Source organism: Sceloporus occidentalis, unplaced genomic scaffold, assembly GCF_023333645.1.
Source record: "Sceloporus occidentalis isolate IW3139 unplaced genomic scaffold, rSceOcc1.0.p SCAF_13, whole genome shotgun sequence".
NCBI classification, from domain to species: Eukaryota; Metazoa; Chordata; class Lepidosauria; order Squamata; family Phrynosomatidae; genus Sceloporus; species Sceloporus occidentalis.
Window position 1 is genome coordinate 1,501,313 of NW_028316993.1, and position 15,710 is coordinate 1,517,022.

Consider the following 15,710-nt stretch of genomic DNA (forward strand, 5'->3'; position numbering starts at 1 on the left):
TTGCGGTCTCTTCCAACTCTATGATTCTATGATTATGTATTTGTGTGTGTGGTGTGTGTGTGAGAAATGGTCCATGCTCCAATGCTTGCTGTAGTAACCAAATCCAGAAGAAGAGAGATCAACTTCGGCGTGGGACCATTGAGATCTGGTATTTTGTGGGCATCCTGCTGGTGGCACTCACAGCTGGTGCAAGGTTGAGTTCACTAAGGGGCACAGGTGAGGTGAGTGTGAACGCTTGCAGGATGGTGGTGAGGAAGAGGAAGAGCTCCATACGGGCCAGTCCTTCGCCCAGACAGACACGCTTCCCTGCCAAAGAAAAGCCAAAAGCTGTCGATCCAGGTGGAAATGGATGGAGGACTAGACTGACAAACATAGTCGTTAATTAGAGATCCATTGTTTGTTGTTTTGTCAAATGTTGTACAAAGAGGTATTCAGTACCTGCTTGTGAAGCACATTCTCCCCAGCTGCACAATATTGACTGAATTATGGACAAGTACAGCTTCTCACCAAAATGATGGGCTTTGGGCATCTATGGAGCAGACTTTAACCTCCAAATGGAAATCCTTCCACCACCTTGCCTTGCCCCACCACTTGCCCCAAGACATTTGTTGTGTTGTTGTGTGCCTCCAAGTCATTTCTGACTTATGGTGGCCCGAAAGCAAACCTATAACAAGATTTTCTGGGTTGAGAGTGTATGACTCACTCAATGTCACCCAATGGGTTTTCATGTGTACCCTAGTCTCCATAGTCCTAGTCCAATGCTCAAACCATTGCACCACACTTGCTCTCCCCCCATGACATACCTGCTGAGAAAGGCATAAAAGCTTCCACTTTCTTAAAGCCACCGTTGCTGTCCAGAAATCTCTCAGGGTCAAACTTTTCTGGGTTGGCATGGTGTTCGAGGTCGTAATGTACGGTATTGAGCAAAGCATAGACGTAGGTCCCCTGGGAGAGGAGAAGTACAAGAGGGAGGGCAAAAAGAAGAGACTATTGACGTGAGATGAACAAAACCAGCAAAGGTGCCATGCAGTGCTTCTGAGCTTTTGTGTGCCCTGATGGAGGTTCAACTAGTTAAGGTTGCACCACCATGCCAGGAAAAACAGGACAAGCCTGTCATAGAACAATGTTTGAATCAAAGATAAAGTTCACAATACATGTTACAGTGTCAGGCTCTCATTTGATAAATTCTCCATAGGCTGTCATTACAGTTCAGTCTACAAGAGCCCTGGGTTTGTCTTACCTTGGGAATGACAAATCCCCTGAACTGGGTGTCTCGAGTTACAGCATGTGGCAAACTCATGGGTAGCACATCACCGAACCTCTGGATCTCATGCAGCACAGCGTCAGTGTATGGCATTTTGTTCCGGTCCTCGGTGTTTGGGATTCGATCTTGCCCAATGACGCGATCGATTTCCTCATGGACTTTTTCTTCAGGAAGAGATGACAGCCATTAAGCATCGTTTCAAAACCAATACAGAACAGTTCTCTCCAGATACCCCTTGGCTGGAATTTAGTGGTAGGGACTGTGGTTGGGAAAACCAAGTTTGAGCATTTGTTTGTTTGTTTGTATAAATGAGGATGCTGCATCCCTTGACTCTTTTCATTTGTTGGAATCCACAAAACAGAAAGTAGCAGCCAAGTGGTCAAAGATATGAAGGGTTGAAGATCTGGTGCCATACATTTGTCCTCAGACGATGACATAGAGCTTCTGTCTCTCAAAGTCTTTGGGTCATGTCTCTCCTCTCCTGTCCTCAGAGTGAAAGGGAGGAATTTCAGGTTGAGAGCACTGCCTTGACAAGTGTGTGTGTGCATGTATGTGTGTATATTTGTTAGACTTTCTGGTTGGCATCTCCTGTTACCTTGTATCTCTGGGTGCTTCAGCAGGAGCAGGAATCCATATCTCAGGGTGGTACTGATTGTCTCTGTCCCAGCAAAGAAGAGATTGAAGGCATTCATGATCAAATTCTCCATGGTAAATTCTGTATTGGGGTCATGTTTTTCCTACCAAGAATCAAGGTAAAGGCGAAAGAAGGAGAGGTTACATATTGGTAGTGGTTGATGGAAGAAGCAAGAGGGAACCATTAGAGGTAATCCTCATTGGGATGTTAGACTGGTATGGCTGGATGATCAATGGCACAACTGGAGCAAAAATGCCAGTGTTGAGGGACGTATACTACTGCAGGTACTATACACTTGTACACACTTCTTCTCCTGTGATAATTACAAAATCTTGAGGAGGATGGAGCTGTAAATATTGCTTCCCCTCATCTTTCCCAAAGGTTACCTCTAAGGGTGCATCTACACTGTAGACATTTGACATCACTTTGGCTGCCATGGCTTCCATCCTAGAGAATCTTGGGATTTTACGGCAGCTTTAGCTTTCTTGGCCATAGAGTGCTGGTGCCGTACAGAACTACAAATCCCAGGGTTCTATAGGACGGAGCTGCGGAACTTAAAGTAGTGTCCAGTTGCATTATTTCTGCCATGTAGAAGCATCCTAAAAATCTCTTATGCATTATTTCCCTCATTTCCCCAAAGCCTAACACCAGGTGAGCACAGCCCTGCACCTCACCCCATGACTGCAATGGCCACCAGAACCTCCCCAGAATAGCTTCTGAAACATCTGGAAAGCTACCAGTTGCAGCCTTATCTCTGTTGCTGCCATCCCTCCTGTCAGTGTCAACACACTGGGGAAACATTAGACTCCATCCATGTAAAACAGTCTGTCAGCCATTACCTTTTCTATCTTTGCTAAGAAGCAGTCAATTAAATTCTGGGGGGCAGAGGGATCCAGCGAAGCCTCCTGCATCTTGATCCTTTCCACGATGAAGCTGATAATCGCCTGGGAGCATTTGCTTCCTGCATGGTGAGCTCCAGGGAGCTTCTCCAAGAACTCGGGGAACATATTGTACAGCTGTATTTTTGCAGGGATGGGAGGGAAGAGAAAGGCAGATCTGTGAGTCCACTGGGCTTTCTTCAACGTCTCCAAAGGGGCAAGCGTTTGCCTGGAAACTGTACCCCTTAACTTCTGAAGCAGTGTGCTGTGCATATGCGCACAAGCAGTCAAACATTGCATTCATTCCAGGGCTGACCAGGTGCAATCAGTAAAATGATGGTGCTCTCTTACAAATCTTGGCAGGAATTAACCCAGGGACTTATGTCTTTGTAAGTAGACCTATGTCTGCAGAAAATAAAAGTAAGCAGTTTGCAGTGTCCCTATTTAGCAGGTGGCTGCTGTCTTGTTACTGTGTTGGGGGGGGGGGGCAGCAAAGTAACTGTGGTGTATTGGGATTCATGCACATTAGGACTGATGCATAACAGGACCCAATGAGCATCAGGACCAATGCACAATGGGACCCAATGCACACTGGGACACTGGCTAGGGAATACCAATGTGTACTGGTAGACACCGATGTGTATCAAGACACCCTTGCCAGGGTCCCATTACACATCTGCACCATTCCCTAACAGGGTTCCTGAGCATTTCTGCTATATACCCAAGTATGTGTAAAGTGATGCAGCATAGACCGCAATACAGAATTCTGACCCCATAATCAAGATCATGCAAGTCCTTCCAATTCAAAGAAGAGTTCTGGGGTAGATCAGAGAAACAACTGGGGACAAAGTAGGCAGTTGATGGTGTTGGGCTGGATCTTGCCCTCCCTTCACCTTTTTAGACTTCGACTCCCAAAAGGATTGGCTAATATGGCTTAACAGTTGAGGATCCTGGGAGTTAAAATCCCGAGGATCCAGAATATGAAAAATCTAAGATCAATACATATTTTAATAGAAGGGCAAACAACAAAGCTAGAGATCTGGGACACGGGAATCCCACTCTCACCGCTGCCTGCGGGGAGCTGGTGACCCGGAAACGTTTCGTTATCAGCTTGTTCAACTGGAGGAATTGGACGTCGTCGTAGTCGAACCGATTTCCAAAGACAATGGAGCAGATGACATTGGAGACTGCGCGGCTTAGAGTGAAGACGGGGTCAAAAGGCATCCCTAAGCAGAGAGAAGGTGGGAGAAAAGCATGTCAGCTTTCAAAGCTCCAATGGCTTCTTCATCAGGCAAATGACAATGTTAGTCACAGGCTTGCATTTTCTCAAAGTGGTGTTGTTGTGTTGTTCTGTGGATGCATGATGAAGAAGCCGGTGGAGCTTTGAAGGCCTGCATCATGTATTTTGTGCCTTTTGGAAGTTATTATACTTTGCTGTATGGTCAACATGGCTACCCCTGGATAGATTTTGAAATTGGTTCAGAACCATAGAGAAGTCCTTCAAAGCCTTCAGGTGGATCAACCAGCATGGGAGCTACCAACCATTACTAATAAGAAATATTTACCAGGGAGAGGGGAAACCTGAGCCTACACATACCATGAGTTTTGTGGAGTTCCTGCACCAAGCACTGGGCCTCCTCCTGGATTCGCTCTTCAATGGATTGTTTCCCCATCCCAAAGTTCCTTAAGGTGCTGAGAGTGAACCGGCGGAGCTGCCTCCATCGCTCCCCATTGGAAAATACAACCCCTGGCAGAGAGAACACAAACCAATGCATTGAAAAGGGGACATCTCCAACATGCAGACTCCAGAACTGTGCATGATGGAGCCATGATAAAGTGGAATCAAAGTCCTGTAACTGTACTGTGAACGAGACCTGAAAGGAAAAGGTCCTGGCAGATTTTCATATCTCTAGGTTGGTCCAAGTCCTTCCTGTCTCAGGATAGTCTCACTCATCTTTCCCCACAATGTATGATCCCCTCACCATGCTCATGGAAATCCTTGGAGAAGGCTGGCAGCTGCCCGCGTCCACCGAACTCCTCCGCCTGGTCCACCAAGGCCTCCTTCACTGCTTTGTAGCCACACAAGATGACAACTGGACGCAGCCCCAGGTACACCGTAAACACTGGGCCATACACCTCACTCATCTGTCAAGAAAAAGCCACAAAGCCCTCTGCAAGTTACATCTGGGAAGTGGGGAATGTTCAGCCCCTTCCTCACTGCCATGCTCACTCAATGCTCAAGGCAGAGCCGACTCATTCCCCTCTTTTCAATGAAGAACAAGTGTTTTGACATGGAGTGAAGAAGAATCCTCTGCCTCCCCATTTTTTTCCTATTCCTTTAAAAACATCCCAGTTTTTTTCTTCCCCAACTTTCCCTCTTTGTCCTTAGCTTACTTCAAATGCCGCAAACTGAGTTCAAAGTGCAAAAGTAGTTTGCACTCAGTGAACTCAGCAGTGTAAAAAGGAGAGTATGAGATGAAATCTTCCCCTTTCCAAAAGGTTCGGGCAAAAGGAAACTGCTGCAGCAACTCCTAGCTTCTGTGTTCTTTCTCCTTAATACTGTTTGCTATCAGAACCCGACTTTGATGTCGCTTGGCTATTTAAATGCAGAATGCTTTTCTTTCCTGTTTCTTAAACAATGACTAGTATTCTTATTTTTAATTATCCCCAAACTATCTAAAGGTTACACACTTTGCCATTTAGTGAAGCCATTATATTGTTGTGTGCCTCCAAGTTGTTTCGGACTTATGGCAAACCTAAGGTGAACCTATCACAGGGTTTTCTTGGCAAGATTGGCTGAGAGAGTGTGACTTGCCCAGGGTCACCCAATGGGTTTCATGGCTGAGCTGGGAATTGAAACCTGTCTCCAGAGTCACAGTCCAACACTCAAACCACTATGCCATGTTGGCTCATGAAGCCACTATATGCTAACTAAAAAAAAGGAACTTAAACAGTGGGGCTACATAGGGTAAAAATTACAACAACATGGGGGAAATTATAACAACATGATCACTCCATTGTGTTCTGGCTTAAGGTTCCAAAAATAGTTAATTTCTATTAGAGGTTGTCATTTCTAAACATAATGCTTTTGCTTTTCTGTTTCTTAAAAATAGCAAAAACAATCACTTGTGATGAACTGAGCTGTGCCCATTAAAATTTATGCTAGCAATTTCTTCTTCAGTTAGTTTCAAAGGTGCAACAGGATACCTTTACATCTCCTAATGGAGAAAAGAGTAAAGTTATTAATCCATTTAATACAAGTCATAATTCTAAGGAGAGATAGTTCCAGGTTTGTTATTGAGGGAGACTTGACCACAAGGCCTTCTTCTCCTGTTTTCACAGAGATGGAACCAGGATCCCATATGAAGAGAAAGATGGGATATAAACAAAACAAAACCCTGGAAGGACCCTTAGACCCTTCCATGGATGCTTCCTCTGCAAGTCTTGCCATTTCCACTCTTCCACTGGCCAGATTGTTGTTGTTCTGCTGCTATTATTATTATTGTCTGATATCCTGCATTGCAGTCTACATTTCGTAATTTCACAAATGCACGAGAGCCTGAGCCCTTTCACACCACACATTATAGCACTGTTATTCCGCTTTAACTGCTTTGGCAACACCCAATGGAAACCCCTGTTGTTTGGGGTTTGTTGGCTCTCTGCATGAGGATCCTAAACACAGATTCTATAACTCCATAGGATGCTGCCACATCAGTCAAAGTGGAATCATAGCGCTATAACTGTGTAGTGTGAAAGTATCCCCTATCTAAGTCTACTTCCAATTCCTCCTTGACCATCAATGAAGAAAGATGAGAGAATTGAGACTCACCTTTGCCAGGGACTTCATCAGATCCTTTCGGTCCAGTTGGAAAAAATTGCCAAGGATGGGGAGTGGGGTGGGTCCCGGGGGCAGGAGGCCTTTGCCTCTCCAGCTTTTCCATGTCAAGGTGGCAAGGAGACAACAGGCACAGAGAAAGAGCAGCAGAAACACTGAGACCACCTCCATGGAGGACACTCTTTGGGCAAACTTCGCTGAGCTCTTGGGAAGAGTTCAAGAGTCCTGCCAGATTTATAAAGGACAGCGTGCGTGAAAGACGACACTCAACCTGATGTTTATTAATGGTCATTCTTGCCCCCCTTTCCAAGAAAGTAGAAGGACAACACCACTTTTGGGGGAAAGTTCATTGCCCGCCTTATCATGTGCCGCAATGTAACCATACAAAGTTCATCCTCCCTGAATAAATTTGGTCCTCGACAACTATTTTAAATCCTGCCAAAGATAAAAGAGAAGACATGTGACCAGGGCATTATATGTGCTTTCCAGCTGTTGTTTTTTTGGAGAAAGGGAAAGATAACAAGCTTTCAGGAGAGGAATCGACGGGGAAAGGTTAACATTTTCTCCATTCGCTATGCTGGTGATCAGGTTGTGGTCCAACAACAGTGAGTGGGCCTTGAGTTGCTCACTTGTGACCTAAAAGTCATATTTCAGCCCAAGGATCTAGTTTTCCTGGAAGAGAAGGTCTGAGGGCATGTTGGGCTCTCTTGGGTAGTGGTAAGGTTGCCATATTCCAGTCCCTCATATCCAGGCATCGAATTATTAATGTTGCAAGTTATTGTAATTATGCATGCTATGAGTTCGCATTCTGATTATGCAAATTCAACACATTAATCATTGCACTTTTTCTACCATTGTGTTTGAACCTCAGTATTAGTACCAAGCTAAGAGCTCCATTTGCTCTCTCATCCTTCCTGCTTCTTCCTCACCTCAAACCACACACTTTCACCTCTACCTTTCCTCTTAGTGCCGCTGATCTGCTTCAAGTGCTGTAGCTCCATCTTACAGAATCCGGGGAGTTGTAGTTTTGTGAGCCACCAGCACACTGAAAGAGAAGGCTAAAGACAGTGTAAAACTACAAATCCCAGTATTCCACAGGACGGAGCTACAGCACCTATAGTGGTGTCAAACTGCAAACAATGGGGGCACGTGCTCATGGCACGGTGCATGTGCCATGGGCGCGCACACCATTTGTTTGATTGCCACGTGGCTTCAATGTATGCTTAAAGCTGCTTATGGTGCGCCCACGTACGGCGCAGATGAACTGTATTACAAAGGCCTTTTTACAAGTTTGGTAAAATTTAAGCAGATACTTTCCCCTAAGATAGCATTAGCCACCTCACTGGAGGAAGCCTTTTTAAAAAATAAAAATCACAGAGGAACAGGTTAAAAATTGGAAATGGTTCTTTTATGATTATCTTTTTTATAAGCTTAAATCACAAGAAAAGTTTCTTAAGGAAGACTGTTTGCTTACATGCAGCTTAATGACAGATTCAATCAAGACAAGAGCAATACAAAAACGAATACTATACAGATCTGTGCAAAGATGATGAATGTGCAATTTAAAAATGGTATAAATGCCTTTTCAAACTGGAGAGGCCACAAGAACGATCTCAATGGTGACATGCCTAGCAGGCCCATCTTTTCCAGAATTCCATTTACAACAGTGACTATAGTTAAAACAATGCCAGAAGTGTGTGTTTGTGAATGATTCTCAAGAGACACAGAGGAGAAAAGTTGTGAGCAGGCCCTTCCTCCCCTGCATCCATGCAAGATGGACACCACCTCAATGGCAAGATCAGCGAGGCACCAAACACATCTCATACGCAGGAGGAATGGTCCCAAAGCCACTTATCTGGGGAGAGATGTCAATGTCCTTTGGAGCCACAATGGATTTGATTGAAAAGTTTTGCAGGACGGTGGTGAAATACAAGAAGAGCTCCATGCGGGCTATAGCTTCTCCTACGCAGACACGTTTTCCTGGGGATGGAACAAAAACCAGACACAGGCCACCAAAGTGAGACAATGGTTGGAGGGCTTGGTCCATGTTGTACTGTATGCACAGGAGGGCATAAACAGCTATGGATAAAGTGTGGCATTCTGTATTGCAGTTACGGAGCCATAAACTAGAGTTACAGATCCGTATTCAATAATACTACAGTTGGCCCTCTGCATTTGCTGGTTTAACATCTGCAAATTGGATTGTTCATGAGTTTGCCGCCACCCCACCCCAGCTGCTTTCCTCCTGCTTTCCAGGATGGAAACAGCACTTTGCTTGGGTTCAGTGGTATTCAGACTTTTTACCCTTGGAATTCCCCTTTACAGTTACATGCATACCTTCCACCAACCTACTTGACGTAATATATTAACCCTTTAATCGTTGCATAAAAGAGGGAATTTCAGCAGGCGTTGCTTGTTACCTGGCCGTGTGACAAGTCACAACCACTGAAATTCCCATTTCTATACAGCCATTACAAGTACCAAAGCCATACCCAGTTTTCACTGTAGCAAGCCTAATTGAAACTATGAGTCCATACAGACAAGCCAAAATAAAGCCTTTCCAGGTCACTTTGGAGGTATGCTGTTTAAGTTATTCATGCATCCTAAGAGACCAGAAGCTGCGCCAAAGCCATGCTCTAGTCCTAAGGACTGGAGCACAGCTTTGGCGCAGCTTCTGGACTCTTAAGATGTGTGTGTCCTTTAAACAGCATACCTCCAAAGTGGCCCACAGCAGCTTTATTTTGGCTTGTCTGTATGGGCCCTATAATTCTTATCCTCACCCTCTTCAATGATTCCTGCTGTGGTATAGAAAGGGGAACATCCCATTTTATTCCCACTAACTTTTCAGGATAGGTTAAACTAAAAAGGATGATGAAGGCCATCATAGTGTGTCCCATATTGAGCAGCGGTTGGAATTCAACTCTTCCAGGCCCCAAATCCATCACACTAACAAAATGCAGCGTTGGCATACATTTGGGTGGCATTAGAATTTCATCTTTCGATGCCATTCACTGTGATTATTAGCATTATCAATAGACCTCTGTCCCTGTGCGCAAAGAAGGACTTCCTGTTGAGCTGCTCTTGTTTCTGAAAGAAGTTTGCAGTCAGATCTCATGGATGACAGCTGCCTTGGTTCCCATTTTGGTGGCATATAAGTGCAATAAATACAAAATAAATAGCAAAATGAACATGGCAATGAAGCCCTACCTGAGGAGAATGGCACAAAGGCCTCATTCTTCTTAAAGCAACCTTCCTCATCTAGGAAGTGTTCAGGGTTGAATATCGCAGGGTGACTGAAATATTTGGGGTCATTCAAAGCTGAGCCTAATAAGGGGAATACGTTAGTGCCCTGGAACAAGAGAAGACAGAGAAATGAATTGTCAGTGAAGGGGTGCCAGGGGGAAGCAATGAAGACCTTGCACATCATCTCCCTAGGGCTTCATATAAACAACTCACACCTCACCTTGGGAAGGAGGTAACCCCGAAACTCAGTGTCCCGGGTCACCATGTGTGGCAATCCCAAGGGGATGAAATTTGAGAACCTTTGGATCTCATGGATGACTGCATCTGTGTAGGGCATGTTCATCCTGTCCTTCACAGCAGGAATACGGTTGTGGCCAATGACAGAATCAATTTCTTGGTGGATCTTCTCTGTAAAGAGAGGGAGAACATGTTTCCAGGAAGAGCAACCAGTGAGAGTGAAGATATGCAGGCCATGGGAATGGCACTGCACCATCGGGATTTGGTTTGGGATATGGGATCTGAAGATCTCAGTTCTTCAAATGGTAAAGTTTCAAAGAAATTGAGAAAGTCATTTCAGTGCATTTTTCCTGGTCTCATGCTGGCACTGATGTCTACTATTCCCTTATGACCTGTAAAATTCAAAAGCTGGTGGGTTTCCCATTGGGTCCAGATGTCGATTTTCATTTGTCTAGTTTTGTCAGTGAGCGTGTCAGTAACTTTCCTGCTTTCCTTGTGCAAGCCCTATTTAATAGCAAACCCTTGATTTTTGGCCAGTTTCGTACCTTCTACTTCTGGGTGTTTCATCAGCAAGAGGAATCCGTATTTCAAAGTGGAGCTGACAGTTTCTGTACCAGCAAAGAACATGTTGAGAGCAGTGAGAACCAAATTTTTCGTAGTGAATTCAGTGGAAGGCTTTCCCTTTTCCTTTGAAGGAAGAGAGAAAGAGATGATCTTCAATTAGTAAATGCATGGCAGAGGTTGTTATTATCTTTGGACATACAACTCTCTTATCTATGGGAGTCCAAAGCCAGAATATTGTTGATGAATTACTAGGGGTTATGGGAGCATGTGTACTTCTTTTGTATACAATGGGTCCTTGGTATCCGCTGGGGTTTGGTTCCAGGAATCCCCCACTCCCTCCAGATACCAACATCCATGGATGCTCAAGGCACATTTAATACAGTGGCAATAATCAAATGGTGTCCCTTATAAAAAGATATGTTCAAGCTGTGGATAAAGAATCTGTGGCTAAGGAGAGGCCACTAAATGACTATGGCATGTACAGAGGAAAGTAGGTTTTGCAGAAAGGGATGAGAGTGAGGTCTTGTAGTTCAATTATGGTGGAACAATATATTGCCCCATATAAGATTTCAGGATGTATGTTGGTAATGCTTCAAAGCAAAGAGCCAATAGAGGAATCTTGTCTCCTTGATTACAAAATGTGCTTCTAAGGATGGGAGACAACCCAGGAGAATCTCAGAAGAATCCTAAGTTACAATCATATCAGGTTTGACCCATTCATTCTGGTAAACAGTTTTCTTCCACAAGCTGTTTACTTAGCTGTTTACACAAGTTGTGTACATAGACAGTTACTCAGAGTAGGGGCCTTGTCTTTGAAACACAGACGACCCATGTAGCCATCATGCATAACAACTACTGAGATACTTCTTCCACTTTTTAAAGTCATATCAATCCTTTCCCCACCATCTCCATATCTTGCCTATTAACTTCATGGAGTAACCCCAAATTCTGCTGTCGTTTACAAGGAAGAAAACTGTCTCCAAATATCATGGCTAATTCTACAAACCTCTACCACCAGCACCCATCACTTACAGGTTTTTCAGCTCAAAGGATCCAAACATGTGAAGCTTCCCATCCAGGGAATCTGCCCTAACGCCATGACCATCCTGGTTGCCTCTCCATCCCCGCCTTGCATATTTATTTTGCACAAGATACGATGCACCAAATACACCAATAATTTGATCAACTGGGAACCTTATTTCTTTCTTTTTCATCTTCCCCAGTTTCCAAAACTCAAAGAACAGATCGAGTTGATTTTGACTTTTAACACTGAGTCCTTCTTCCTTGGGTGACAGGGAATACCTTCTCCATCTGGATGAGGAAGCAGTCAATAAAATCTCTTGGGTTGTTGGGATCCAGTGTCTCTTGACTGATTTTGACTTTCTCAGCAATGAAGGCTTTCAGCTTCTCCAGGAGGTCATAGATACGGTTATGTCTCCCAGGCAAGTATTGCATGATGCCAGAATACATTTCATAGAGCTAGAATGAAGAGCAACAGTTGCTGTTGGTTTTGTCCATCAGCCACATAAAAAGGAGAGCCTTGTGCATTTAGATAAACAAATGTAAGAAACAATAAAGAATCTTGTAGAATCTTAGGGAGTAACTGTGTGCAGGAAGACATAGCATGCTGTCATAGACTGGATCTACTTCCTGAGAGTAGACCAAGTCTATGAAAGCTTATGCTACAACTTCTTTTGCACATTTAATCTCAAAGATGTTATAAGATCCCTTTGCATACCAAAAAACATGAGTTAGGATGGTGCAAAACTCAATAAGCATTAGGGATACCAGCTAGGCATGCCCATACACAATGAGTGCTACCGATGCTCATTGGCACACCCTTGATTGTGCCCCAATATGCATCTTCACAATTCACTAGCAAGGTTTCTTAGCTCCTGTACTACACAGTTAATACATAACACATAGGCCATGATATAGGATCCCAGTCTTAATTTATGTCCTGCCTTTCTCCTTGCGTAGGACTGAAGATGGCTTGCATCCAGTTAATTTAAAGGTACACAACAATGGCAACAACAACTACAACAGCAACAACAAATAAGTGCACAGCTGTATTAAACATCTCTTCTGTCACATGCGTTATGAGTCAAATTTCTGCTTGAATAAAAAGCTCTTTGCTTGCCATTGGAAAGACCAGAGAGAGGGGGATCAACTAAGCCTCTCATAGGAGGAAATTTCATTTACACTAGCATAGTGTCTCAGTAGGATTCTCGCCACTTTCTGTGTCTGCAAAAGTGTTGTTTTTATACAGGGAACGTATTTTTTCATCCTTCACCCCCCAAAAAGGTTCCAAAATGCAACAAAGTCACAGTATTTGGAAGGGATAGCTGTGTCCCCTTACCCGTGCCCAAGGGGTGCTCATCTCAATGAAGGCTTTCTCTATCATTTCCAACAAGGAGAGGAAGGTCTTGTCTTCATACTCAAAACGACTGCCAAAAACAATGGAGCTAATAATGCTGGAAACTGTGCGGCTTAGAAAGAAGGTGGGGTCAAATGGCATACCTGGAAAAGAACAAAAGAGAGATTCACTAGTGGTTGCCACTCTGGTTTAATCCTGGCTAGGAAAGTCACTGATATTCTTTCCTTAAAGCAATGGAAAGAGGTGGGCAAGGTCAACACCAACCCTTGGTTTTCCTGAATTCCTCCAGCAGGTACTGCGCTTCTTCCTGGATCCGCTCTTCGATGGACCATCTCCCCATCCCAAAATTCTTCAATGTGATGAGAGAGAAGTGACGGAGCTGCTTCCAGCGTTCCCCGTTGGAGAAGGCAAGTCCTGGGGAGAGAGGGATGGGGTCTACAATGAAGGCTCTGCACCTCCCTCCCCAAGGAAAGCCCTTTGTCCAGATGGAACTGTGGAGCAATGTTGAAGAAGATGGGATCATGCTCCTTTCATGGAGTACTACAACAAAGCCCCCTGTTGTTTAGTCCCAATTAATGTAGGGCCACTGGATCAATGGAATTTACATATGAGTTGATTTGGCATTCAGCATTTGAGTCAACGTGTCCCTTCTAGTTGGGACTAACCAACAGGTTCATACCACAGTTTCTCATTCTGCTGGTTACAATGTTCCATCACACTTCGGCCAGCATCCTTGAGCTGACACAGACCGCGTTTTGAACTAATAGAGACAGAGTTCTGGGTTTGAGAAAGAAAAGAGAACTGCCTATGAATTTGGGGAGCCTAGTTGAGCATTGGACTAGGACACTGTAGATCCAAGTTCTATTCCCCACTTGGCCAAGGAAGCCCTGTTGGGTGGGTCACACACTTCAGCCCCAGAAAACCCACCTGATAAGATTGCCTTAGGGTCACCTTAAGTAAGAAATGACTTGAAGGCACACACCACCACCAACAACAACAACAGAATAGAATATTAGAGATTATTATTTTTTCATGCTATGCTTAATCAACCTTTACCTACTGTTGTTTTAAACCTGTCTCTGACTGTCTGTCAAGCCTGAATTGGAGTCAGGCCATGCATACCCAACTGAAGAACCCATACAACACTGCCACCAGTCCATATTTAAAGGTTTCACCCTAAGGCCTAGTAACCCACTCTAGAAAGGGAAGAATTTGGAAAAATAAGGGCAGGGTGAATGGCAGGATTCCTAGCTGTTGGAGGCTTGGGGTGATACGATCTGTCACACTCCTTTCCACTATGGGTGGCTATGCGTGAAGGACTATCACAGCACAATGAGACCTGGAGTGGTAACAGTGGTCATACTGTAGTTCTGCATGTAGAACGCTGGTCCTATACCTGAGAATGTAGGATCTTGGCCTTCACTGGCAACTGGCAAATCACATGCGATCCAAGCCACTCACCAAATCCATTAAAGGTCCTTTCAATGGAAGCCAGTTCTCCCCTCCCGCTGAACTCTTCCGCATGGTCCACCAGGGCTTCCTTCACTGTCTCATGCCCAAAAAGAATCACAACCCGGCGGGGACCCAGGTACACCATGAATACGGGGCCATATTTGTTCTTTAGCTGGAAGAGAAGGTGGGCAACAGAAAAATGGTAAATGTGGAGTTTTCTTCTGTTCTGATAGTAAAGCCATACCAGAACACTTAACATGCACACTGAATGACTGGAACTCTTGGAAACTAAATATGAAGGCACCTCATGAACCTAGCAAAGATGACACAACTCACATGAGAGTCTCCCCCCCTCCGCCCAATCCCATATTTTCTCATGGCAAAGATGACACAACTCACTTCTAGGAAGGACTTGAAGGTATCATTAACTTTCAATTGCAGTAAGTTGCCGAAGAAGGGCAGGGGCATTGGTCCGGGAGGCAACTTCCCCTCTTTGTGCCTCCTCCTCCATAAAGAGATGAGGACCAAGCAAATGCCTAGCAAGATGGTCAGCACCCCTCCGATCTCCATGGTGAATAGGATGGATGTTCAACTGAATGGTTGTCTTGAGTCAATACACACAGTACAGTATGTACAATATGCAACTGAAACTGGTCAGCCTGACCAGAGGAGAAAACAGGTTTGTTGGCATTCATCATCCCAGGGGGTGGCTGGAATAGGCTTTTGTTTGGGTTAAAAGAGAATGTTGTAGACTAAAGGGGAAAAAATTCTGCCTAAGGCCTAAACAACACGAAAGCAGCATATTCTGTCTGATCTTGGAACCTGAGCAGGGTCAGCTCTGGTTAATATTTGGGTGCAGGACTGTAAAAAAACAAACAACCCCCCCCTAAATGCTATAGGCCAGTGATGGTGAACCTTTTAGAGGCCGAGTGCCCAAACTGCAACCCCAAACCCACTTATTTATTGCAAAGTGCCATGTCCCTCTGGCTTTCTAGTAACAAACTCTGGCAAACTCTGTGCTGGGACGACGGCACATTTGCCCACAGAGAGGGCTCTGGGTGCCACCTTTGGCACGCATGTCATAGATTCGCCATCACTGCTATAGGCTATATTCAGAGGAAGAGAATGGCAAAGTCACATTTGAGTATTCCTTATTTTTAGAAACCCAATGAAATTCATGGGAATTGAAATTACATATACACACAAGGTGAAGCGTTCTTTTCCCA

At 44.5% G+C, this 15,710-nt stretch overlaps 2 protein-coding genes across 2 annotated transcripts; both read right to left on the bottom strand.

Annotated features, from left to right (window-relative positions):
- Positions 1–117: 117 nt before the first annotated feature.
- Positions 118–7,570, bottom strand: LOC149304505 (cytochrome P450 2F3-like). Its single transcript, XM_089478837.1, has 9 exons — positions 6,606–7,570; positions 4,759–4,921; positions 4,374–4,523; positions 3,842–4,002; positions 2,738–2,914; positions 1,860–2,001; positions 1,241–1,428; positions 804–945; positions 118–306 (listed from the first exon to the last, which is right to left on the bottom strand). The coding sequence occupies exons 1-9, from the start codon at positions 6,780–6,782 to the stop codon at positions 119–121; spliced, it is 1,488 nt and encodes a 495-aa protein (XP_089334963.1). The 5' UTR covers positions 6,783–7,570; the 3' UTR covers position 118.
- Positions 7,571–7,666: 96 nt separating this feature from the next.
- Positions 7,667–15,073, bottom strand: LOC149304506 (cytochrome P450 2G1-like). The gene is made up of 9 exons (XM_089478838.1): positions 14,884–15,073; positions 14,494–14,656; positions 13,297–13,446; positions 13,015–13,175; positions 11,958–12,134; positions 10,637–10,778; positions 10,075–10,262; positions 9,819–9,960; positions 7,667–8,591 (listed from the first exon to the last, which is right to left on the bottom strand). Exons 1-9 carry the CDS (start codon positions 15,052–15,054, stop codon positions 8,410–8,412), a joined length of 1,476 nt encoding a protein of 491 aa, XP_089334964.1. The 5' UTR covers positions 15,055–15,073; the 3' UTR covers positions 7,667–8,409.
- Between the last annotated feature and the right edge of the window lie 637 nt (positions 15,074–15,710).

Coding starts and splice junctions, on each gene's coding strand:
- LOC149304505 (XM_089478837.1), bottom strand. CDS start 6,782: ATGGAGGTGGTCTCAGTGTTTCTGCTGCTCTTTCTCTGTGCCTGTTGT. Junction 946..1,240: donor GGGGATTTGTCATTCCCAAG/GTAAGACAAACC, acceptor CTCCTCTCCCAG/GGGACCTACGTCTATGCTTT. Junction 307..803: donor TTTTATGCCTTTCTCAGCAG/GTATGTCATGGG, acceptor TTTCTTTGGCAG/GGAAGCGTGTCTGTCTGGGC.
- LOC149304506 (XM_089478838.1), bottom strand. CDS start 15,054: ATGGAGATCGGAGGGGTGCTGACCATCTTGCTAGGCATTTGCTTGGTC. Junction 10,263..10,636: donor GAAACACCCAGAAGTAGAAG/GTACGAAACTGG, acceptor CTCTCTTTACAG/AGAAGATCCACCAAGAAATT. Junction 8,592..9,818: donor CTTTGTGCCATTCTCCTCAG/GTAGGGCTTCAT, acceptor TTCCATCCCCAG/GAAAACGTGTCTGCGTAGGA.